This window comes from Sebastes umbrosus, chromosome 18 (genome assembly GCF_015220745.1).
Source record: "Sebastes umbrosus isolate fSebUmb1 chromosome 18, fSebUmb1.pri, whole genome shotgun sequence".
NCBI classification, from domain to species: Eukaryota; Metazoa; Chordata; class Actinopteri; order Perciformes; family Sebastidae; genus Sebastes; species Sebastes umbrosus.
The window spans coordinates 29,024,268-29,051,166 of record NC_051286.1 but is presented as its reverse complement, the minus strand read 5'-3'; the positions used below and the strand labels follow the sequence as shown (position 1 = coordinate 29,051,166).

Below are 26,899 nucleotides of genomic sequence, written 5' to 3'. Positions count from 1 at the left end.
TTCAAATATCTTGTCCAACATTCAGTTTATGCTGATATAAAACAGAGCAGCAAATCTTAGATTGGAGCAGCTGGACACATGTTTGGCATTTATGCTTGAAAAACAATTGAAACAATTAATCAACCATCAAAGTATGCAAGTATAATTTTCTTTTGATCAACTAATTGTGTCAGCTCAAGACATAATTGTAGTCCTTATTTTACAACACTTCGGAGTCGCTGCAGTCTGCACTTTAAAAATCACACTTCATTCAGAATTTGTTTTTCTGTCAATTTTTGGACCATTCTTAAAATCATTTTTTTTTTAAGTTTTATTCATACTGGCCCTGGTTTTGAGATATGTCTTTAACATTTCTGCATCCACCCCAATGCAGTGGAGATGAATGGCATTTTGTTTGTGGTGCTCATAGTATTGAAATAACATTTATACAACAGCAACAGGCCTTCTATATCCAGTTACTCCAGATAATCCACAGATTTTGCTGATAGCAGTTTTTAAAGGAAATATTTATTGGGTAGAAAATACATGTTGCTGATTGTATTTTCTTTACTTTTTCAATTCGGTCCTCACCAATGAAATTCCAATCATTTCTCTTGTATTGGGATGGGAGCTAAATAAAACTGAAACCATCTGCATGGCTAGATACCGCCAGAGGTAAGTCAAAATGTTGTTTCTTTATTTTTTTGGTCTGTGAACTGATCCTTTAAACCTCCCCAAAGTGAAGTAACCTTGTGCTTCAGTGCCCACCCACAGATCCTTATATTGGCAGGATGCAGAGTTTATCCTCTACTCGGCTAACGTGAACAGCTGTGCAGATTGTGCATTATTCTCTTAAAGCATGGATTAAGCATGTGTTTGTTTTTCGGTTGACTCATTACTGAGATGGATTGTACTCTGTAGCAGACTGTCTTCCGGCGTACCACCAGCTATGACCACCATTACTTCCTCTGCAGCGATATCTGACTCATTGGATTGTGATTCTGAGTGTGGGACAGCAGAGGTGTCGTTTTTTTTTACTTGACTCGGTCTGCTCCTGCCGAGAGTTTGTGTGCTCATGTTGTGTGCACTCTGGTATTTTGTTCACTGGGCTGAGCTGTGTGTGTTTTGTGTCCACAGTATGGCCGAAGCCCCCTGCACTTGGCTGCCTACAAAGGCCACATCGAGGTTGTGCGTATCCTGCTCAAAGCTGGCTGCGACCTGGACATCCAAGACGACGTGAGTAGATTCATCTGTCTGTCAGCTGCCATGTTTTCCACTTCTCATCCACTTCCAGCTCTCGCACTGCAGTCCTGATGTGGTGGTTACCAGTGGATTGATTATCTTTTTGCTTTCAGTTCTGTTTTATTGGAATAGTTTTTTAGACATTGGACTTTTTTTCAACACAAAGATAACTGTAGTCTAATGACCTCCAGTGGCCTTGAATGGGACCCGTTGGACTGCCCACTTGTGGGTTTGCCCTCAGGATGCAAGTCCCCCTTTCCCACAGATAGTGATAACCCAGACCTCTGGCATTGCCAAATTCATTCTCTGTGGTCAATGAGCTCTGCAACAGGCTGCAGTACATCCTTCAGGACTGGAGGGAGCAGGAGGTGCAGACTGAGGCAGGAGGAGGAGGAGGAGGAGGAGGAGGAGAGAAGACAGTGGAGGAAGGCTGGGACAGTGAAGGAGGTTAGCCAAAACTGCTCCTACTGAGCCAGCAGAAATCTGTCCCCCCCCATCCTTCCTTCTCTGAACAAACTGCTGCTGGCTGCTGCTGCTGCTGCTGCTGCTGCTGCTGCTGCTGCTGGCTGCTGCTGCTGGCTGCTGCTGCTGCTGGCGGCTGACTGCTGCTGCTGGCTGCTGCTGCTGGCTGCTGCTGATGCCGCTGCCGCTGCTGCTGCTGGCTGCTGCTGATGCTGCTGCTGCTGCTGGCGGCTGCTGCTGCTGCTGCTGGCGACTGCTGCCTCTGCTGGCCGCTGCCGTTTGCCGCTGCTGCTGCTGGCGGCTGCCGCTGCTGATGCTGCACTCGGCTTGGCTTGGCTCAGTTCTTATCTAGCTTGTAATGACCCTCTTCTCTCTCCTCTATCTCCTCCTTCTCTCATTGCTCTTTATTCCAGCGCTCTCATGTCAAACCTGTCCTGCTAAGTGTCACTCACCACTAATCTGCTCTGTGTGCAAAATTCCATTTATGTTTTGAGCATAAATGTGAGCTTATGACTGTATGTCACTATTGTCATCTGCTTATACAAACCACTCTGGACTCTAAACAGCAGATAGAGCTATTTGAGATGACCTGCTGTGGTTCGTATAACAACAAACTAAACTAACCAATAACCAAACGGTCTCTTTAAAGGAATAGTTCAACTTTCTTGGAAAATACATATGTTTCTGTGTTTCCAAGAGTGAGATTAAAAGATCAAAATAAAGGTCAGATTTGTTAAATACAGAGCTGGAATCTGGACCTGGTTAGCTTAGCTTAGCTTAGCATAAAGACTGGACGCTGTCTGTCTAAAGTTCAAAAACACACCTCCCAACAGCTCTAAAGCTGGCTGATTAACATGCTGTATCTCTGTTTAACCTGGACACAAACAGCAGTTCAAATGACTTCATGGATTTAGGAGGGAGTGACATGCTGGAACGCAGCAGTCTATCCATCAGCCCGGCACTTCTCTGCGGTGTCTCCAGCTATTGAGTTGATTGACAGTTTTGGTTGTTGAGCACAGGTTTTGATTTTGGTCTCTATGTAGGCACAGCGGTACCAACCCTGGCAACCTCATTGTGATGACATGACTCTGTGATGCTGTTCAAAGTCCCTACACTCAGGTGTTGTTTGCCAAGAAATCCAGCACATGACTTCCTGCTAAACCAAGAATTGTCATTTTCACATTTCTCTTTTGTATGTATTAAAAACCCAGTGTGTGTTAAAGGAATGCAGCTACTTACTCACCCCGTGTTACCCAGAGGTCGCAAGAAATTCTAGTAGTTTAGTATTTAGTTAGTAGTAGTAATAGTACTAGTCAGAAACTACAAACCATAAGGAATCCATTGGTAACAGCCATGTCATGCTAGCTTGTCAGGAAGGAGATAATAGCGTTCCAAAGTTGGGCTACATTTTAGCGAGGAAAAACAAAAGTTACGAATGTAACTACAGTTCTATGAATCCTGGATGACCCCCAGAGGCAGTGAGTACATGTATTTCTGAACTTTAGAAAGAGCCAAGCTAGATTTTTCCCCTGCTTCCAGTCTTAATGCTAAGCTAAGTTAACCAGGTCTGGACTCCAGCGTGGTACTTCACACAGACATGCCATTAAAGGGACTGCTTGTAACTTCTTACACTTACACTCTTATAAATCAATCCGGGTCGGTATCCCATGAGTACTTGCGTGTGTCTACGCTGTTCAGTCTCAGACTCCAACACAAACTACAGTGAAGCACCAAAACCTCTTGGTTGTATCTAGTGAAGCCCGTCTGTTAAACAGTGTTTACTCTTCCTGCTCCAGCCAGAGGACACAGGGGAGACCATGCTGTACTCTGCTCCTCTGCCTGCCTTCAGTCACACACCGCTTTCATTCTCACTCGCTCTCTCACTCCACCTCACACGTGCATGCTGCTCACTCCACACTGCAGAAGAGTTAGTTTAGCTCTGAGAATATCTAGTGAATGTTCAGTGGACGTTTGTGCAGTAATAACTGCAGCAGCTCCTTCCTGCTGCTGAGTGAATAGACGTCGCTCCGGAGCGAGTAACGTTATCGTCTCCGACCAAAACTCCGGTGTCTCCCCTGTTCCTTTTCCATCCACCTTTTTTATGCACATTTTCAATTTGCGCAGACAAAAACCTGGAGTGGAATGTGTCGAATTTTTAAAAAAAAAGTCGAAATAGGGCAAAAAAAACCCCTTAATGCTCGGTTTAGGTGGAAAGGTTACAGTGGAGGAAATAAGTATTTGATCCCTTGCCGATTTTGTAAGTTTGCCCACTTACAAAGAAAAGAATGGTCTATAATTTTAATGGTAGGTTTATTTTAACAGTGAGAGACAGAATATAAAAAAAAAATCCAGAAAATCACATCATATAAAAGTTATAAATTGATTTGTATTTTATTGTGGGAAATAAGTATTTGATCCCCTAGCAACCAGCAAGAATTCTGCCCCCCACAGACCGGTTAGATTAGTCCTCTCGCTTTAAGAATGTACTCCGAATCTCAACTCGTGACCTGTATAAAAGACAGCTGTCTCAACTCATTACCTGTATAAAAGACACCTGTCCACAATCACATTCCAACCTCTCCACCATGGGGAAGAACAAAGGGCTTTCTAAGGTCGTCAGGGACAAGATTGTAGACCTGCACAAGACTGGAATGGGCTATAAGACCATCGGCAAGCAGCTTGGTGAGAAGGAGACAACTTATTCAGAAATGGAAGAAACACAAAATGACCATCAATCGCCCTCAGTCTTGGGCTCCACGCAAGATCTCGTCTCGTGGGGGATCGATGATCGTGAGAAAGGTGAGGAATCAGCCCAGAAATACACGGGAGGAACTTCTTAATGATCTCAAGACAGCTGGGACCACAGTCACCAAGAAAACCATTGGTAACACACTACGCCGTAATGGATTAAAATCCTGCAGCGCCCGCAAGGTCCCCCTGCTCAAGACGGCACATGTACAGGCCCGTCTGTTTGCCAATGAACACCTGAATGATTCAGAGAAGGCTTGGGAGAAGGTGATGTGGTCAGATGAGACCAAAATCGAGCTCTTTGGCATCAACTCAACTCGCCGTGTTTGGAGGAAGAGAAATGCTGACTATAACCCCAAGAACACCATCCCCACCGTCAAGCATGGAGGTGGAAACATTATGATTTGTGGGTGTTTCTTTGCTAAGGGGACAGGACGACTTCACCGCATCGAAGGGAGGATGGACGGGGCCATGTACCATGAAATGTTGGGCGACAACCTCCTTCCCTCAGCCAGGACACTGAAAATGGGTTGTGGATGGGTCTTCCAGCACGACAATGACCTAAAACATACGGCCAAGGCAACAAAGGAGTGGCTCAAGAAGAAGCACAATAAGGTCATGGAGTGGCCTAGCCAGTCTCCGGACCTTAATTCCATAGAAAATATGTGGAGGGAGCTGAAGCTTCGAGTTGCCAAGTGACAGCCTCGAAACCTTAAGGATTTGGAGATGATCTGCAAAGAAGAGTGGACCAAAATCCCTCCTGAGATGTTCGCAAACCTGGTGACCAACTACAAGAAACGTCTGACCTCTGTGCTTGCCAACAACGTTTCTCCACCAAGTACTGAGTCATGTGATGCTAGGGGATCAAATACTTATTTCCCACAATAAAATGCAAATCAATTTATAACTTTTATATGATGTGATTTTCTGGATTTTTTTTTTAATATTCTGTCTCTCACTGTTAAAATAAACCTACCATTAAAATTATAGACCATTCTTTTCTTTGTAAGTGGGCAAACTTACAAAATCGGCAAGGGATCAAATACTTATTTCCTCCACTGTAACTCAGTGAACTCTGCAGTACATTTGGATGGAAACTTCACTACTGATTTACATCTTCTCATCTCACTCTCAGAAAATACGAGCAAGCAAGCAAATAAGTGTATTCCCAAAATGTTGTACTTGTACTTCATAAACATGTCCAGCAGCTATTAATCTGTGGAAAAGTTCAAGGGTGTATTTCTGTTGAGCAGGCCTACTATTGATCCATTCAAATGCAGTCATTTATCTAAGCTATGCACTGAAACAGAAGACATCCATCCATGTGTTTGTACTACTCAAAGTAAGCAGGAACAAAGCCAAACATCCCCAAAAATTAAACTATTCCTTCAAACTATCTCGTCACCTCTGATTGGTGAGAACTTTTCAACATCTGTTTTTTTTTTTTTTTTAATTAATGTCGATTGATTTTAGAAATAATACGATTTTGAATAAGATTTATGACTCAGCAAAAGCACAAAGTAAAGTATAATCTGTGATAGATTTTCACCTGAAGGAATATTTGTTTCTGTGGATGGATGCTGGTTTTCTCCTGTTGCTGATTCTGGTCACACATGTTGTTAGTGAGCGTCCTGTGTCTGTGTGTCTGTTGGCAGGGGGAGCAGACGGCGTTACAGCGCGCCGCTGTGGTGGGAAACAGCGATGTCATCGGTGCTCTCATCCAGGAAGGGTGTGCACTGGACAGACAGGACAAGGTGCAGATCAACACACACACACACACACACACACACACACAGAGGCTGAACAGGGGGAACAGGGAGAATGTCAAAGCCATCATAATGACTGCATTAAAGTGTCTGATAATCGTAGAGAAACCAGTGAAATCTGCTTAGCCTCATTCCCCCATTAAAAGTAGAGTCACGTCTACTCAGTGTAGAGTGTAGAGTCCCAGTGGAAAGAGGAATGCTGAAATATGGTGCATTAATAGTGTATTTTAGTAGATACTTAATGGTGTACCAGTGGGTGTACAGAAATAATCCAGCCAGTATTACCATGCATGATTTGATAAAGCCCTTTCCCCCATAAATCCTTTACAGCTGGCTTATTATGAATGATCATCTTCATACCACCTCCTAACATCCTGTTATAGATAGACATAGAGCTAAATAATACATACTGTAGGTCTGTAACACGTGGACAATGAATGGAGGAATAACAGACAGTGGTTTGATTAGTTCAAGGTGACTCCATGTAGTATACTGTAAAGTGACCGATTGAATCTCATCAATGTACCAATGCACTTCTTCATGAGTTAGGAAGTCAGGTGCATCAGTCTGGCTGTTGATGATGTGTCTTTTTGTCTTTTGTCCTGTCAGGACGGCAACACAGCTCTCCATGAGGTGTCCTGGCACGGCTTCAGTCAGTCTGTCAAAGTGCTGGTGAAGGCTGGAGCCAACACTCATGCTAAAAACAAGGTGATTCTGCAGTGGACCTCTCAGCTTTCAGCCACCTGCTCTAAACTGTCTTCCTATAATCATTCCTTCAGCAGTGATTCAGTGCTTCCTATACCTCTAAGTGAGATTCACCAGGAATCCACTGTCATTTAAAGCCAGACTATGTCACTTTGGAAAGTAGAAACTACACATTCTTCCTCCTATTAATGAAAATTCATAAGCAATAAAACACTTCTTTCTCATCCCGGTATGCTCAGCCTTACTTGGTGTGGTGTGACCAGTAGCTCATTGTGCTGATGTTATAACTTCAGATAGATATTGTTGTGTAACTGACATTACTGAGACATTTCACAGACTTGATTGCTGTTTTCTACTTGTGCTACTGTTACGCTACGTTTTAGCATGTCACACATGAACATTTTAAAGTCTGTGTAAAGCAAAAATAAATCTGCATTCTGGGTTTTTCACACAACAGTAAAATATGTTACTAACCACCTAGCCAAATTTGAATGATTAAAAATATCGGCAAGTATAAAAAATGAGCTTTCAAAATCATGGAAAAGTCATCAGTATTCTCTGCTCGGAGACGCTGGGGGCGTGAAACCTGAAACCTGAAACCTGAAACCTGAAACCTTTCTTAATACATCCATGGCTGAACCCACACCCATGAGCGGGGAAGGTGCGTTCCCTCAGTAGCGGCGAGCAAAGAGCCCGGCGCCGAATCCCCGTCCGACGGGTGGATTGGGGAAATGTGGCGTACGGAAGACCGCTTGCTCGGTGTCGCTCGGAGGCCTGAGTCGTTCTGATCGAGGCTCAGTCCGTTGATGGTGTGATGCCGGTATGACAGCGTCATCGAGCCATGGTTTCAGCCCCGCCCAAAACATTCTGAACACAAAACTGGAGAAAAACAGTTTAATGGTCTAACTCCACAATCCAGTACTACAATGTTCACAGTCTTTTCATGTTTTCAGTCTTTATTTTCCAACATTTATAATGTGTTTAGAATAGGGATGTTCATAATTAACTGTTTAACCGTTAACCGACATTAAGCATTTTAACCGATTAACGCTATCGGTTAAAACGGTTAAAAGAAACGTTAATAATTAATTAAAAAGCTGAGCGGCTCAGAGGAGCGGCTCGTCACTTTAAGGAAAAAAGCTGTCCACCTTAACAGCCCACCTTAAGAGGCGGAGCCGGAGTTGCAGGATACAGGAAGTCGGCTCTGGTCTCTGGCTCACTTGAGTGGAGTGGAGGAGTTGTAGTTTCATAGCATTTATTCACCGACAAATAAAGTGTAGACACACTGCTACACCTACGATCACAGCTAGAACGCCACCAACAACCTCACACTCACCGCCAACACACACACACGGTCTGTTGGAAACTCACTAAAGTTACTCAGCCTACGTGTGGCGGCGGCGAGAACGAAGCCTCCGGCAATGCTAGAGCTGCTAACGTAGCACAAATACACACTATTTGTTGGCCACTCGCTAAAGTTCCACCTGACAGACACACAGCTGACAACCTGCTAAGCTAAACTAAATGTGCGGTGGAGACTTTTACTGGGAAAGTGGCTGCATGTCCGCGACACTACACGCAGCATCGTAGCTGCTGAGTTAACGCTCCCGGACGGTGAACTGGAGACTCCCGTCAACCAATATCTGTTGTGCTCCTGCAGCTGGTACACCGCTGCATGAGAGGCACAAATCTTGTCGGTTAACGGTTAATAATCGGTTAACGAGGGTCGCTTATCGGTTAAAGGGACTATTTGTAACTTTCATAAATGCTTGTTAACAGAGACACCTGTGGCCGTTAATTCAACGAAAATCAGCGTCCTGTTGCTGGCGCTTGTGCTCGCTTTACATGGACATGAACGAGCATCGCTCAACACAGTGAGGAGACACACGTCAGCTAAAAGCACAATATCACTCTATATTTCAGCTGCTTGGCAGTAATGTTAGCTGACCAGACGAAGGTCTCTCCATGAATCAATGCTGATCGTAGTGTTGGCTTTTCCTGCCTCAGGCTGAGGCAGCGGGGCTCCGCCGCGAGTAACGTTATCGTCTCCGCCTGCGGTCGGAGAGAGCAGGAAGACACCGGAGTTTTGGTCGGAGGCGATAACGTTTCTCTCTGCGGAGCCCCGTCACTTCACAAGACACGGGAAACCTCTGTTGGTCTGGAGGAGCTGCAGCAGTTATTTCTGCACAAACGTCCACTGTACATTCACTAGATATTCTCAGAGCTAAACTAACTCTTCTGCAGTGTGGGGTGAGCGTGCGTTCACGTCTAGAGGTGGAGCGAGCTGAGCGAGAACGCACGCTGTCTGAGTGAAGGCAAGCAGGCAGAGGAACAGAGACTTCGGCCACACGCGAGCTTGCATATGTGAGCGCGCATGTGTCCCGACCCGGTACATTTATACGCTTAAAAAGTTACAAACAGTCCCTTTAAGAACATTTTCCAAAATTAGCATCACTAGTCAAGAAACAAATCTCTGCATTTCCTTTACAAGGCCTTTAAGGGGTATTAACTTCCTTCTGAAATGTTCTCCCCTGTAAAGGGTACCTGGCTGCAAAAAGAGAACTCTGCTTTAAAGGAACTGACTCAGAAAGAATCTTGTCAAATAAATTCAATGTGCTATCTGCCTGCAGTTTCACTTTAAGGCTGCAGTTGTTAAAACTGTCACTATATCCTGACAGTAGTGCCTGAGACAGATAACCTGTGAAATAAATAATCCTCCTAGTGCTCCGAATGGCATTAGCAAGATTTCACCACCCAAAGGAAAACAACCAATCAGAGCCGAGCAGTCTAATGCAGCTGTCAATCACTCCGATCAAACAGTCAAACTAGGCAGCGCTGATCAAATATCAATCAATATTCTGTTACTGTAATACCTATTTCTCTCCTCAAATGTTTTCAGAAACTTATTGCAGTGTACTGTTAGCTCCGGTGGCCGATGGGGCCAGTGGGGCGGGTGGCCTGTGCTTGGTGCTTGGTGCTTGGTTTTGGCTCGACTGTTTTCAACATGATGGCCGGTGGCCGGTGGCCGGTGCTTGGTTTTGGCTCGACTGTTTTCAACATGGTGGCCGGTGGCCGGTGGGGCCGGTGGCCGGTGGGGCCGGTGGCCTGTGCTTGGTGCTTGGTGCTTGGTGCTTGGTGCTTGGTGCTTGGTTTTGGCTTGACTGTTTTCAACATGGTGGCCAGGTCATACCTGTACATATTTGGCTCATAAATACCTCTGTAGACTCACATTAACAAACTATTGTGAATAATACTATGCATTCCTTTACTTCACCTTTCCTCTCATTGTGTGATCTCTTCCCATCTTTTCTCTCTCGACTCTCTCCTTCATGTCTCCCTTATTTTCCATCTCGCTCTCTTCTTGTTCTGTCTTCTTCTCTCTCTCCGTTCACTCACATATCTCCAGCTTGCTATAGTAGCACGATTGTCAGATGAAGGCTGACAAAGTATCTGAACACAGTGAACCTGAATAAGATTTATTCAAATATATAAATGGTATGTATATGACAGCAAGAAGCAGACCCTGGTGAACACTACTAAATGATGACCCTCTGTTTCCAGGCAGGAAACACACCTCTCCACCTCGCATGTCAGAACGGTCACACTCAGAGCTCCAAGGTTCTGCTCCTGGGAGGCTCCAGGCCCGACAGCAAGAACCATGTAAGTGTCCTGCAGGGCTCCGCTGGCTACAGCTAATGTCAGTCTGTCTCCTGTCAATGTGTTGTTGCTAGAACATTATTGAATAGTGCCGGGGTCCCTGTCTCATAGAACTAGGTATTTCGACATTTCTGTGAAGAAACTGGCCATGTCTGTAAAGGGGAGACTCGTGGGTACCCATAGAACCCATCCATTCATATATCTGGAGGTCAGAGGTCAAGGGACCCCTTTGAAAATGGACATGCCAGTTTTTCCTCACCAAGATTTAGTCCAACTTCATGGTAGCATGACTTGGTTGATACCACTGGCTTCCTCAGGTTCTCGTTTCATATCAGGGGTGTGAATCTTTCACTATCTTATGATTTGATTTGATTTTGATTCTTGGAGTCCCAACTCAATTATTATTCATTTTCTATTCAAATGGATTCCTGATTCAGTACAGAAGGGTGCTAATGTCAGGTTCTACTCCAGTCTGCTGTGTGCTAATAAAGGCGTGTGGTAGATTATGGCATGAAAGCAGAGTAAAAATGATGGTCTTTATTTTTTTTCACTGCGTGTAAAGGAGAGATGCAAAAAGAATTGAAATGCCTTCTATTATTATTATTATTATTATTATTATTATTATTAGGACTACTCTTGTTATCGGGTTCTTTTATTGTAATTGTTAAACTTTGAATTTAGATTCTTACGTTCTTTAGCTGTTTGAAGGAGTATTGATGTTACATCCAGTCAGTGAACAGAAGGATTCCTTTTTTTAGATCCTCGTTGTTTTTTCTACTTACTCCGTTATTGTATTTTTCATTGCCTGTTTGTTTCTTTTCCTTCGCTGTTCCTTCATCTAAAATGCTCTTTTTTTAGAACAAACTTGTATCTTGGCTCACATTTACCTGCTTTCTATTATCCAGCAGCTTTGAAATCAGCCTGCTCTCTGCAGTGCCTGAGTGCTGTTTACATGGCACAGTAGTCACTTCATTATGAAACACCGCATGGTACATTTGCACTTCAAACGTAATGCGCAGCCTCATAGGGAAACTGTTGCTACTCAGTGCAACACGATGCAGGAGGAGGAGGTTGGTGGTGATCCGTCCTCAGATGCACCCTGAGTGCTGAAGGTGTCTCAGTGAAGAACCTTCAGTATATGATTATGAGTGCTCAGATAAACTGTCATGAAAGGACCAGTGTGGAGGATTTAGTGGCATCTAGCTGTGAGGTTCCCCTCCGCAAACTCTCTAAGTAGACATAATAGAAAATTAATAGATATCATTTTATATATATAGATAATAATATTTATATGTTTTAAAGCTAGAATGAAGATACTGGTATCATATGAAAGTAGAAAAATCCATGTGATGTGATGAATCCATCGGTACCAACCATGTCATACTAGCCTGTCATGAAGGAGGTTAAATAACGCTCCAAACTTACGCTACATTTTGGCGAAGAACAACTGTCATGTCCATTTTCAAAGGGGTCCCTTGACCTCTGACCTCCAGATCAGTGAATGTAAATGGGTTCTTTGGGTACCCACGAGTCTCCCCTTTACAGACATGCCCACTTTATGATAATCACATGCAGTTTGGGGCAAGTCATAGTCAAGTCAGCACACTGACACACTGACAGCTGTTGTTGCCTGTTGGGCTGCAGTTTGCCATGTTATGATTGGAGCATATTGTTTTATGCTAAATGCAGTACCTGTGAGGGTTTCTGGACAATATCTGTCATTGTTTTGTGTTGTTAGTTGATTTCCAATAATAAATATATACATACATTTGCATAAAGCAGCATATTTGTCCACTCTATGTTGATAAGAGTATTAAATACTTGACAGATCTCCCTCTAAGGAACATTTAGAACAGATAAAAAATGTGCGATTATTTGCGATTAATCGTGATTAAATATTTTAGTTGTTGACAGCCATACAGTATATGTGTATATATGTATATATACACACACACATCACTAATCACTAAATCTGTTTTCCAGGCGGGGGATACGTGTCTGCATGTGGCGGCCCGCTACAACCACGTGGCTGTGATCCGCATCCTGCTGGGAGCCTTTTGCTCCGTGTCAGAGAAGAACCTGGTGAGTTACTGACTGGACACCAGCTACATACCTGTATGGGCTTATTGTACATTACCAGCCACTTTGGCATGGGACTATTGCTGGTGTATTTTTTAATTGACATACACTTTTCTGTCCAGAATTTCATACATTTTTCTATTATACAGTTAAAACGTGTGTAATGTATTTGTTTTGTCATGTTCGTAACTGAGCATGAGTGAGAGCCTCAGGTCTATACAGTATAAGATGTAAATGTTCAGACAAGCATCAGATGTCTTGAAAAGTGTGTGTGCGTGTGCGTGTGCGTGTGCGTGTGCGTGTGCGTGTGCGCGTGCGCGTGCGTGTGTGTGTGTGTGTAGGCTGGGGACACACCGCTGCACGTGGCTGCTGCTCTGAATCATAAGAAGACGGTACGCCTGCTGCTGGAGGCCGGAGCAGACAGCCACATCTGTAACACTGTGAGTGCCTGCAGCCTCTTCTCTACATTATTATTGCTCAGCAGAAGTGTTTGTGCACATCTCTGTCACATAAACTATTTGATTTTGTATGACTTTTATGACCATTTGAAAATTTGAAAATCATGACCGAACTACATTCAGAAAAAAACGATTTTAAAAGTTGTCTGCTTGTCGTCTTGTGGACAGACCTGACAAATCATGAATTCAGACTTTTTACAAATCAGCAACATTATGTAGTTATTTTGGCATCCTTTTCATTTGTTTATTGCAATTAAATCACAGCAAAGTCTGGAGTGCGCCCTCCGGGCCATCTAGCAGCTGTTGTCACCAACACACCATTTTCGTCTCTTTGCTTCTATACTCTTTGCTAACCCTGTGATCGTAAAAACAAGGGAATATATATTCTTTAAGACAAGATGATGGTTACATAAACTATTTGATTTTGTATAACTTTTATGACCATTCAAAAATTAGAAAATCATGACCCATCCAGAACTACATTCAGAAAACAACGATTTTAAAAGTTGTCTGCTTGTCGTCTTGTGGACAGACATGACAAAGCATGAATTCAGACTTTTTACAAATCAGCATTATTATGTGGTTAATTCAGCGTCATTTTGATCTGTTTATTGCAATTAAATCACAGCAAAATCTGGATTCCATCTAGTGGCTGTTGTCAAAAACGCACCAGTTTCGTCTCTTTGCTTCTATACTCTTTGCTAACCCTGCGATCGTGTTACCAATCTGCTCTTGAGAGATTCTTAAAGCAGCACTCTGTCCCTGCCTCATGCCATCTATTCAAAGCTGCTAGCAACAGAAGCAATAGGTACTGGTACTGGTACTGGTACTGGTACTGGTACTGGTACTGGTTGGAAGTTATTTGAACTTCAATAGGCAGAAAACCTTATATTTGATGTTATAAAGGGCACAATCATGTTTATTAACCTGCTCTGATCAAGTCATATCAATGTTTATTTATAAAGCACCAAATCATACCAGAAGTTATGTCATGTAGAGCAGCTCTAGACCTCTAGTACTCTATACAGAGACACAGCATTTCTCCATGAGCATGCAGTGTGATGGGAGCAAAAAATGATCCCTGTAAACCAGAAGATGTTCAGTCAGTTAAACATTCCCACCACAGGTGTCCACAGGTGTCCACAGGTGTCGGTGTTAAGATTGGTCACAGGTTAAGTGACAGAAAGTCTTGTCTCTTGCAGTTTTACTCTAAACTGAAAAAAAAGTGGTAGTCAAATTAAAGTGTCTCAAAAAGTGGACTGACAGCGGTCCCGTTGCTGATAACGGCTGTAAGAGAGAAAGTAGAATGACCTGGACTGTACAATGTATTTCCACAGCACTAATTCCATCAATAGGACAACAAAGGCGTGGAATACTCACCACTGTTTCCTGTTCATTCACCAATTGATTCAATTGGCTTCCACTTCGCTGTTTGTATGTCTCTGCACCAGTGAACGCAATATCTCAGACAAATGTCCACTTGGACTCAATGATGAACTGATTACATTTTGGAGGTCAAAGGTCAAGGTCACTATAACCTCACAAAACTTGTTTTTGGCCATAACTCAAGAGTTCATAAGCTAATTATTACCGTCAATGAATCACAACACTTCCTGCAGATTTTGAAAAGACTATCTGTAAAAGGAGGAAGAATGTCCATTGAGCTGCTCAGAGACTTTTAATGTGAAACACCACGAAGTGTTGAATTAACTGACAAGCTGAGAAAATAGCAACTGGAAATAATGAATGTTTGAAAAGCGTAAAGAGGAACTGTGAGCAGAGAGTGTGAGTATGACATGGCTCTGTTGTTGTACTGGTGAAATTAAAGCTGACTGGAAATAAAGTGAATTCATTGTGAAGATATAAATATGATGGAAGTGTTGCATTAACTGGATTTAGGAATAAAGGCTGCTCCACATCTCTCTGCCATTGTGGTAAACAATAGGCCCAGCCTCTATCTGAGGATTTACAGTAACTCTTCATGTTTTCTCTGTCCTTACTGCAGGCAGGTCAGACAGCTCTGGACCAGGCCAGAGAGCACAACAACCCAGACGTGGCTCTTCTGCTGACCAAAGCCCCCCAGGTAGAACAGTCTCCTACTCAGGGACAGGCCTACACATCTGTGCTCATACTACATACTATTCCAAGACAGCTTCTTACAACAAGATATGCAATTCAATTGAATGCCTTTTCTTTTTTCCTTTGTTGTATTTATTAGGCATTTTTTTGATAGTTAAAAAGTGTGAATAATAAATAACATAATTAGTACCAAACTCCAAGTAAAAATCAGACCTGAAAAATAATTTGCAATTTTTTACCCTCAGGGATTAATAATCTGCTTTCTTATTTTATTTACTACAGCCATTTTGTCTCCTGTGTGTGTTCAGGTGCAGAGTTTTGTGCGTGGCAGGAGTGTGAGGAAGAGGAGAGACAAGCTGAAGGCGGAGGGCAGAGCTCAGTCTGTGCCCAGAGATGAGCTGCTGCCCTGCAAGGTAAACCCTGGACTGTTGTCTCTCAAAGCAACTGTAGATGACTGTGTTGTTTAAATAGCAGAAATAAGGGAAAAGAAACGGAAAAATGTAAGAAAGCAACCCTAAAAACCTCAGGATGACTGGAAGGTGAAGGAATACATGAGACACGAGCAGAATGGAGGAGAATGGAACGGAGGGGCTTAACAAAAGAGATATTTAAAAGACAATTTCAAGTAGTGAAGTACAGAGTGACAGAGTGCTGATCCCTGGAGGAGTTTTCACTGAATCACTTTGAAATCCTCTCCTTGTCCTGCTCACAACTTGCACTGAACTTCCTTGTATTTGTGGGCCTAACTAAAGTGAAATCTCCTTCATTCGACTCTCCAGGCTTCTCATACACTGATCCATGATCCATGTTTTCATCATTCTGTTTTCTACTAATAAGAAGTCATTTCTTTTGGAGTGGTGCTGTTTTGTAAAAAGGGTAAAAAAAACCTCTCCGGGTTATCCTTTAATTGACCTTAAAGTAAAGTAAGTAGAAACAGAGATTTGTTTCTAAACACATGATACATAGCTAGCGTTAGCAGGGCAGCTAGCAAGCTAATAATTACGTTACATGGATTTAGGTCAATCATATGTTACTGATGTTACTAAAATAACTCTATACTGTAAAAATCAATATTATAACCAGCGAAATAATAGAATCTACATCCTCTTGCATACTTACCTCATCACTTGACATTGTTCACAAAAGGGTAGCTTTATCCATTGTTTATCTGAGATGCTGGTGCTCTAGTGCAACGTGTAGGGGTTCTGAATGTTGTGTGTCAGAATCAGAATCAGAATCAGAATCAGAATCGTGATTATTGCCAGGTGTAAGAGGTATACACTAGGAATTTGCTTTGGTTTTGTTGGTGCAAATAAGCAGTATAATAACAAAAGAATAGATAAAAACGTTAGAATTAAATAGGAATAAACTGGCCATAAACTGGCCACACACACACGCACACACACACACAAGGCCAGTTGTGTGTGTGTGTGTGTGTGTGTGTGTGTGTGTGTGTGTGTGTGTGTGTGTGTGTGTGTGTGTGTGTGTGTGTGTGCGTGCGTGCGTGCGTGCGTGCGTGCGTGCGTGCGTGCGTGCGTGCGTGCGTGCGTGCGTGCGTGTGTGAGGGAGTGACAGTCACAGTGGGGCAGAGGGGCTGTTGGAGAGCCCCACTGCTAAAAACTGTTTTTGTGGCGTGAGTATTTGGTCCTGATGGACCTTAACCTCCTGCCGGATGGGAGAGTCTGGAATAGATGGTGTCCAGGATGGGAGGGGTCGGCCACAATCTTTCCTGCCCTCCTCAAGGTCCTTGAAGTGTACAGCTCCTGGAGGGAGGGAAGGTTGCAGCCGATCGCCTTCTCTGCAGCACGAATGACCCGCTGCAGCCTGGCCTTGTTCCTGGCGGTGGCAGCGGCGAACCAGACGGTGATGGAGGAGGTGAGGATGGACTCGATGATGGCCGAGTAGAAGTGCACCATCATGGTCTGTGGCAGGTTGAATTTCTTCAGCTGCCGCAGGAAGTACAGTATATCCTCTGCTGGGCCTTACTGGTGAGGGAGCTGATGTTTAGCTCCCACTTGAGGTCCTGGGTGATGGTCATGCCCAGGAAACGGAACAACTCCACCGTGTTGACTGGGGAGCCGTGCAGGATGAGGGGGTGGGGGGGGGGAGCGGGGCTGAGTTTCTCCTGAAGTCCACTGTCATCTCCACTGTCTTCAGAGCGTTGAGCTCCATGTGGTTCTGGCTGCACCAGGATGCCAGATGGTCAACCTCCCATCTGTAGGCAGACTCATCACCCTCGGAGATGAGGCCGATGAGGGTGGTGTCGTCTGCAAACTTAAGGAGCTTGACAGATTGGTGTCTGGAGGTGCAGCCGTTGGTGTACAGGGAGAAGAGCAGAGGGGAGAGAACGCAGTCTTGGGGGTCACCGGTGATGATGGTCTGGGTGTCGGAGACTTGCTTCCCCAGCCTTACGTGCTGACTCCTGTCAGTTAGAAAGTCTGTGATCCACCTGCAGGTGGAGTCAGGCACGCTCAGCAGGGAAAGCTTGTCCTGTAGCAGAGCTGGGCTGATGGTGTTGAATGCAGAGCTGAAGTTCACAAACAGGATCCTGGCATAGGAGCCAGGGGAGTCCAGGTGCTGGAGAATGTAGTGGAGGGCTATATTTACTGCGTCGTCTACAGACCTGTTGTCTCTGTAGGCGAACTGCAGTGGGTCCAGCAGGGGGTTGGTTATTGTCTTTAGGTGGTGGAGCACAAGGCGTTCAAAAATCTTCATAATCACAGAGGTCAGAGCAACGGGTCTGTAGTCCTGAAGACCTGTGATCCTTGGCTTCTTGGGGACCGGGATGATGGTGGAGGCTTTGACATAGGCAGGCACCCTGCAGGTTTCCAGTGATGTGTTGAAAATTCCTGTAAACACTGGAGGCAACTGGTTTGCACAGTGTTTCAGGGTTGTAGTGGAGCGGATAACATCCATTTTTCAATCAAATCGTGCAAATAGTGATACAAGCACCAAATTTGGCATGATGATTCCTGAGGGATATCTAAGCAAATATAAACGATCGGCCACTTGAAAATCCAAGATGGCCGCCAAATTGTCCTGCCATTAATGGTTTCTCTCATAGAAATTCATTTAATTGGTCGATTTGAGTGATCTTGGTGTCAAATTATATATTTTCTAGCATGCTGGATCTGATGTTGATAGTTTTAATAATTTTGAACTGCAATATGGCGGTCATTTTTCAAGATGGCTGTCAAATTTACTCGTGGAGAATGTTTTTCTTAAATAAATGCATGTACTTGGTCAACTCATGGATAAAGATGGCTGGTTCATTGACTCTATGCACTTTGAAATTTGGAGCTAGACATACTCCATCACACAGAGACTCTCTGTGTGCTACCCTCACCTAGTTCAGCCCGTGAGCCAACACGGTGTCCCGGGGTGTGGCCGTTGCCATGCACTAGCAACTTCATGGAGCCATAGGTGAGAGTTGGGCAAGTAGTGAGAACTAGTGCCAGTATTCCATCTTGGAGGATGTGGCTGACTTCTGAAACAAAGGTAGTACCTCTACCACTAAGCCCCTACACCTATGGCAACAGCAGCTATTGATATCTACAACAGTAGGCCTACAAGCCAATTGAGCCATGCAAACACCACAAAGCAAAGACTCACCGGACAGCCAAAAGTAAAAAAAAAAACTTATTGGAGGATGTTAAAGCTGTAATAATTAGATAGCATACCAGAAAACATATAATTCTACATCACAATCATTCAAATTGACCAAGTACATGCATTTATTTAAGAAAAACATTCTCTGCGAGTAAATTTGACAGCCATCTTGAAAAATGGCCACCATTTTGAAGTTAAAAATTGTTAAAACTATCAAAATTAGATCCAGCATGCTAGAAAACACATCATTTGACACCAAGATCACTCAAATCGACCAAGTAAATGAATTTCTATGAGAGAAACCATTAACGGCAGGTCAATTTGGCGGCCATCTTGGATTTTCAAATGGCCGATCGTTTATATTTGCCAAGTGTCCCCTCGGGAATCATCATGCCAAATTTGGTGCTTGTATCACTATTTGCATGATTTTTCCACTATCCGCTCCACTACTGCAGGTGAGACAGCGTCTGGGCCGGCTGCCTTGCAGGGGTTTTGTCTTTTGAAGAGCCTGTTGACTTCCCCCTCCTGGTTGGAAAGAGGTGTGAAGGGGGGGAGGGGTGTGCACAAGCTGGGTGCTTGTGGAGAAAGCTGGGGGGTGCTGGTGTTAACGGTGCTAACTGCTCATGGCTGATGGCTGGGGGGCGAGGAGATGCAGTCCGGGCCTGCAATTTGTCTGTCGAATCTACAGTAGAAGTCATTCAGCTCATTTGCAAGTCGGAGGTCATTTGTGGAGTGTGACGGTTTGGGCTTGTACTTTGTGATCTGCCTCAGCCCTTTCCAGACTGAGGCAGAGTCGTTGGCTGAGAACTGCTTTTCTAGTTTCTCAGAATACTGCCGTTTGGCTTCCCTCATTGCCTTGCCAAACGCGTATTTAGCCTCTTTAAAACCCTCTGTCACCATTCCTAAATGCCTGTTCCTTGATCAAACGAAGCTGTTTGAGTTTGGCTGTGAACCAGGGCTTCTCGTTGTTGTAGCAAACCCTGGTGCGTGTCGGTATACAGCTGTCCTCACAGATGCTGATATACGACGTCAAAACGTCTGTGTATTCGTCCAGACTGTCAGTGGCGGTCTTAAAACATCTCCCAGTCTGTGGGGTCCAGGCACTCACGCAGATCCTCCACTGCTTCACTAGTTCACTTCTTGGTACTCCTCACAACCGGTCTAGCCAGTTTGACCCTCTGCCTGTACGCCGGGAAGAGGTGGACCAAGACGTGGTCAGAGTTTCCTAGTGCAGCGCGGGGAATGGCGTGATATGCGTTGTTAATGTTGCAGTAGCATTTGTCGAGAGTGTTCTCCTCTCTGGTTGGACATTTAATAAATATTTTATTGACTCTGTGGCTGAGATTGCACAAACTTTTCCTTTAGTAACAGAAAACATTATTAAAACTGATAATAGTAAGACCTCTTTTTGTATTCAACCCATCTCTGAATTAAAAACTAAGGCAATAATTAATTATCTTAAAACTTCAACGGCCAAGGATATATACAGGATGGATTCAGCAATGCTCAAATCTCTGAAAGACCATCTAGCTTGTCCTATTTCACAAATCATAAATTTATCAATATTGCAGGGAGCATTTCCAAGTGCCTGGAAGACTGCAATCGTATCTCCTATTTTTAAATCAGATGACCCCCAGAACATCAGTAACTACCGCCCAATTAGCATTTTACCTGTAGTATCCAAGGTTGCTGAAAAGTGGATATCAGAGCAGCTTGTCTCCTTCTTGAATACCAGTCAATTTAATCCTCATCCCATGCAGTTTGGCTTTAGGGCCAACCACTCCACTGAAACAGCCAACTGCCCTTTCTTAGAAAAGGTCCGAGCAATGGTCGACAAAGGAGGTATTGTTGGTGCAGTGTTCTTAGACCTGCGCAAAGCCTTCGACACAGTCAACCATAAGGTCCTTCTTGCCAAACTGTCCTCTTTCAACTTCTCTCCATTAGCACTTAGCTGGTTTGAATCTTACCTGACTGGTAGATGTCAGCATGTTATTGTTAACAACCAACTTTCTCCAGCTCTTGAGTTGTACACTGGAGTACCACAAGGGTCAATACTTGGTCCACTACTGTTTTCTTTATATATCAATGACCTGCCATCTGTCTGTCCCGATGTGGTAACCCAGCTATATGCGGATGACACTGTGATATATGTGCATGCCAGGACAAAGCAGTTGGCAGCTGCTAAACTCACTTCAGCGTTAGAGCAGATCTCTAAATGGCTAAACTGCTCCTGCCTCCAACTTAATCCAAAAAAAACTGTAGGAATGTTCTTTACTAAACGGCAATGTAACATCGTGCCGAATATAACAATCTCAGGTGATAATATTGATATTGTGTCAGAGGTCAAATATCTGGGAATCATTATTGACTCCAATCTAACCTTTAAAACACATAAAAAAAGTAAGTCAAAGAGTTAAGTTTAGTTTAGCGAATTTTAAATATATAAGAAACACAATGACTTTTAATGCCGCCAAATTATATGTGAATGCCATGATCATGTCTCATCTAACATACTGCCTCACAAGCTGGGGACAAACCAATGGCTCAACACTGAAGCCATTGGAAACCCTGTACAAGCAAACCCTTAAAGTTTTGAACCAGAAACCGAACAGCTCACATCATTGTACCATCCTACGCAAACACAAACTTCTGAGCTGGGAAGATGTAATAAAATACAGGAACATCTGTCTGGTCTTTAAAATCCTGCATAATTTAGCTCCTCCTCCACTTAATTCATTCATAAACCAACGCAATAATACTGGTCAGATCACTAGAAGCACCACTCGTGGTGACTTATCGGTCCCATTCAGGAAAAGCACATTTGGTCAGTTATCATTCTCTGTTAGAGCACTACAAAATTGGAACTCACTTCCCACCCATATTAAAGATATACATACATACTCCACTTTTACATCCAAGTTAAAAACATGGTTTGCCGACAATTACACCTGCATACACTAACATATGGCTGTGTGTTATTTGCGTCATGATCATGGATGCTGCCTGTCTATACGTGCTGTCTGTCTGCATCCCTGAATGTGATTGTACTGATGTTTTATTGTATGTTTTGATTATATGTGCTGTCTCTGCATGATTGTACTGATGTTTTACTGTTCTCTTTTATCTTTATTGATCTATCTTGTTTCTTCTCTGTCTTAACTCTTTCCTTTTAATCAATGTGCTGTTGTTCTTTTTAGGGTGCCTATTGTCATCGGGCCGGGGACTACAGCTGGATATTAGCCATGTCGGCTAAAGCTGCCCTTTTTACTGTTATTGCTACAGTCAATTAATTGGGATTGTCCACGATATAATAAACTAATAAACTAAACTAAATAAACTAAACTAAACATTTAATAAACTGTCTAATTTTGGGAGTTCTTGTGTTAAGTTCCCTTTGTTAAAGTCCCCAATAACTAGAGAGTCCAGCAAGCAGCCGCTGCGCGAGCTCCACGTAAGAGGAGAATTCACGGGGGAATAAAAGGCTTTGCAGTTGATAATAAAGGATTCCAGATCCGGAGAACATGTCCGCAGAATCACTGTCACGTCTTTGCACCAGCCGTCGCTAATATAGAAACAAATTCCCCCACCTTTTGATTTGCGCGATAACTCCGGGTCACGGTCGGCTCGGAACAGCTGGAAGACGGGAAGCTGCAGCGCAGAGTACGGTTTAGATCCACACAGCCATGACTCCGTAAAACATAAAACAGAAGAGAGGGAAAAGTCTTTGTTGTTTCTAACCATCAGCAGCAACTCGTCCACTTTGTTGCACAGTGAGCGCACGTTGGAGAGGAATATCGCGGGCAGCGGAGTTCTTAATCCTCTCTGGCTGAAGCAAACCAGCGCTCCAGCACATTTCCCTCCTCTGCGCCTCACCGCTCGGCCGAGGGCCACAGCTCCAAGTAAAAAGTGTATTAAATCCGCTGAAGGGGCCAGAAAGGTGGGGGAAAGATCTGATGGGGTGGATTCCCTGAGGTTAAGGATGTCTTCTCTCATTCACCAAAAACTAAAGAAACACAAAAAAACAAGAAAAACAGCATGCACTAACTCGCCGAGGCAGCCGTAGTTAGCGCCATCATAGATGAGTAGAACCTTTAAAATTTGCTTTAGATCTTACTCTGATTTTTTTCAACCCTGAGTTCTCAAACATTTCCAGGAAACAACTCTCCTGATCCTTAATCCTCCTCCTGTTCCCTGCAGGACAGTGCGTCTGCTGCAGAGGACACCCAGAGCAGCGACCGAGCTGCCTGCAAACACGCTGCAGTGACCGAGTCTAACACCAGGAGGGGGAAGAACAGGAAGCAGAAAGAGAAAGTAGGTCCACACCCTCTGATCCACACTGAGAATACTGTCTGAGATGGAACAATTACTAACCTCAGGTGCTGTTGATGTTTCAGCCATCTCTGTCCGAACCCCTTCGCCGCAGAGAGACCAGGCACAGCGAAGCCTTTCACAAGAGGAAATGCAAGCTGCGAGGAGCTTCCATCCCTCCACATAACTATAAAGCCTATCAGCTCTACACGCTGTACCGCGGCAAGGATGGCAAGATCATGCAGGTAAGTGCACAAACATGCTCCTGTTCACTCAGTAAAGATCAATATTCATGTAACCAGTAATAAAATATAGTAATAATTAATGTAACAAATTATTGTAATAAATTGTGAAAGTGTATCAGGGTTTAGAACATGATGATAGAAGTATATGATGGTCATCTCCATGCTCTATTATGTCTAATACGTTTTAGGGTTGATACCATTTGTTACAGATTTGGTGCTAAATTTAACAATTTTTTAACCACAGGAGAATTGATAAAAATTATCAATAATTCCTACAAAATACCACATTACCAAGACCTTGAGGAACACCATAGAAAAAGACATGCTGCGATTTGGGATCAAAAACTTTTGACATTTGGAGATTTGGATAGCAAGTGTTTCCCTTATTGAAACCCCCTTATTGTCAATCTAACTAGTAAAGCCATCCATCCTCTGAGTGCTCTAGGTCTCTAGTATAATCCATCACTCCTCTGAATGCTCTAGGTCTCTAGTTTGATCCATCCATCCTCTGAATGCTCTAGGTCTCTAGTCTGATCAATCCATCCTCTGAATGCTCCAGGGCTCTAGTTTGATCCATCCATCCTCTGAATGCTCTAGGTCTCTAGTCTGATCCATCCATCCTCTGAATGCTCTAGGTCACTAGTTTGATCCATCCACCCTCTCTAGTCTGATCCATCTATCCTCTGAATGCTCTAGGTCTCTAGTCTGATTCATCCATCCTCTGAATGCTCAAGGTCACTAGTTTGATCCATCTACCCTCTGAATGCTCTAGGTCTCTAGTCTGATCCATCCACCCTCTGAATGCTCTAGGTCTCTAGTCTGATCCATCCATCCTCTGAGTGCTCTAGGTCTCTAGTATAATCCATCACTCCTCTGAATGCTCTAGGTCTCTAGTTTGATCAATCCATCCTCTGAATGCTCCAGGGCTCTAGTTTGATCCATCCATCCTCTGAATGCTCTAGGTCACTAGTTTGATCCATCCATCCTCTGAATGCTCTAGGTCTCTAGTCTGTGGCTGTAAAGTTTCATGAGACTGTGATTTTTCTTAGAGGACACCATTTTATACATTGAGGTCAAGTTTCAAAAAATGGTCTCACTACAGAATACACATGAATGCAGTTGGGCACATTGGATCCACAAGAGTCTCAGCTTTACAGTGATACCCAATTTATGGAATTCAACACTGTTTAGGGACCCCAGTATGCAAAAATATTCCAATACACCATTTTAGAATATGAGACAATAACACATTTATATTGCATGTGATTATCATAAAGTGGGCATGTCTGTAAAGGGGAGACCCATAGAACCCATTCACATTCACATATCTGGAGGTCAGAGATTTGACCTTTGAAAATCACTATGCCTATGTTTTTCCTCTCCCAAATTTAGCCTCACTTTAGAGCATTCGCTTTAAAACTGAGCTGCTACAATCTCTGAAAAAAGTAATGTCAAGTAAAGACCACAAGGAGTAGAAGAGGTTAAACTTCTTTGACAAAGTTTTTGCTGTTAACAGAAAACAAAAGTTACGTATATAACTATGGTTCTATGAGTTCTGGATGACCGCCAGAGGCAGTGCTTAACACTGTCACATATGACCTGGGATGATGTAGCGTATATAAGCTCACGTCATCATCAAAGATGTCCCTACAGAATCTTTTCGCCAAGATTCTGATTGACAGAGAACTCTGGCGGTCATCCAGAATTCATAGAACCGTAGTTACATACGTAACTCTCGTTCTATTTCATTCTTCCTGACCGCCAGAGGCAGTGCTTAACACTGGATGACGACTACCAATGTAGTCACAAGGAAAACCCACCTCACCGCGAACGTCCTGTGGATTCCTGAAAGACCACCGATGCTACTGCGTGGGGAGCAGCGACATTGACCCTGTAAAAACAGGCAAAGGTGCATGGAGAAGCCCAGTTGCAGCGCAAATCTCACTTAGAGGGATCCCCTGTAGCGCTGCCCAGGAGGTGGAGACACTCCTATTATCCTATATTAAGAGGTAAAGGCAGTCCTTTTGACCTGTATGCCTCCTCAATGGCCTGAACAATCCACCTGGAAAGCCTCTGTGTGGACAGGGCGTGCCATTTCCTATGGCCCCCATAGCAGACAAACAGGCTATCAGACGACGAAGCTTGCAGTCGCCTGTATATAATGCCTTAAGGCCCTGACTAGGCAGAGCAGTTCTGCTGATTTGGCATCTTCATCCTGTAGGCCTGAAGGGTCATAAGCTGCCAGCTCAATGACCTGATTAGAGTGGGCTGGAGCCAACCTCTTCGGGAAAAATTATGGATTAGGCCAAAGTGCCACCCCTCTGCCATCCGAGTTCCAGCGAATGCACACTTCACTCACTGACAAGGCGTGGAGCTTACTCACACGCCCTGCTGATGCCACCGCCAAAAGGAAAGCAACCTTTACTGAAGACCACTTCAGCCCCGACTGCTCCAGAGGCTCGAAGGGGGGGAGACGAAGGGCTTCCAGCACCAGAGGCAGTTCCCCCGAGGGAACCTTGACAGCCTGCTGGGGGTTCACCGCTGGGCTCCTTTTAAGAAACCGGGTCACCAGAGTGTGAGACCCCATGGTCTGGTTATCCACTCTAACATCCCTAGCTTAAATCGCAGCCACATAGACCCTTAAGGTAGAAGGAGAGAGTTTCTTCTCCAGCAAAAACTGCAAAAACCTCAGTATTATTGGCACAGAGGCACTCTCAGGTACCTCCTCATGAACTCTACACCACACCGAGAATATTTTCCACCTGTTGGCATACAGTGCCCCGGTGGAGGGTGCTCTTGAGTGAGAAATGGTTTGGATTAAAGCCTGGTCACATACCCTTAGGAGTGGGTCTGGCTCCTCAGGGGCCATACATGGGTATGGCTGTAGGGGGTTCGGATGCCAGATGCGGCCCCCGAGCTGTGAGAACAGGTCTTGCCTCTTGGGCAGGCACCATGGAACTTTGTCCAGAAGCCTGTGCATCCCCGGAAGCCAGGGTCTCCCTGGCCAGTTTGGGGTGACCAACAGGAGTTTGTGGTTGCTCTGCTGCATTCTGTGTAGCGTTACTGCTATCAGCGGAAATGGTGGGAAGGCATAGAGGAGGCAATCTGGCCATGGGTGCGCCAGAGCATCCTGCCCCAACGGGCTCGCTGTCACCGTCAGGGAAAACCAAAGAGGGCAGTGTGTTGAGGCTTCTGAGACAAACAGGTCCACCTCTGCTGTGCCATATTTGGGCCATATCTCCTCTCCCACCTCTGGGTGGAGCCTCCACTCGCCCGCGGTGGGTTTCTGGCAGGAGAGAAAGTCTGCCACCACATTCTGTGGCCCTGGCAGATACATGGCCCTGATGCTGGAAAAACAAGGGAAAGCCCATACAAGAAGTATCCGTACCACCTGCAGCAACCGGGTCGATCTGGTGCCCCCTTGCAGGTTTACATGGTAGACAGCTGACCTGTCTGACCGTACAACAACATGACTACCCCTCTAATGTGGTAGGAATTTGCGAAGTGCCAAATATATAGCACGGACCTCGAGCACATTTATGTGCTCCACCGCTTCTTGTGC

General features: G+C 44.3%; 1 protein-coding gene across 6 annotated transcripts in view; it reads left to right on the top strand.

Moving 5' to 3' along the window:
* ankrd6b (ankyrin repeat domain 6b) overlaps positions 1-26,899 on the top strand; it is a 72,483-nt gene that overhangs the window by 35,513 nt on the left and 10,071 nt on the right. For 3 of the 6 annotated variants that reach the window (XM_037750654.1, XM_037750653.1, XM_037750651.1), the window contains exons 3-13: positions 1,117-1,215; positions 1,413-1,668; positions 6,087-6,185; positions 6,807-6,905; positions 10,464-10,562; positions 12,543-12,641; positions 12,980-13,078; positions 15,102-15,179; positions 15,484-15,588; positions 22,982-23,095; positions 23,179-23,337. In XM_037750654.1, the coding sequence (XP_037606582.1) occupies positions 1,118-1,215; positions 1,413-1,668; positions 6,087-6,185; positions 6,807-6,905; positions 10,464-10,562; positions 12,543-12,641; positions 12,980-13,078; positions 15,102-15,179; positions 15,484-15,588; positions 22,982-23,095; positions 23,179-23,337 (1,305 nt within the window). In that variant the 5' untranslated portion in view covers position 1,117. Of the gene's footprint in view, positions 1-1,116; positions 1,216-1,334; positions 1,669-6,086; positions 6,186-6,806; positions 6,906-10,463; positions 10,563-12,542; positions 12,642-12,979; positions 13,079-15,101; positions 15,180-15,483; positions 15,589-22,981; positions 23,096-23,178; positions 23,338-26,899 lie in introns of those variants that run through there. The other 3 variants (XM_037750657.1, XM_037750656.1, XM_037750655.1) reach the window with 2 other exon arrangements.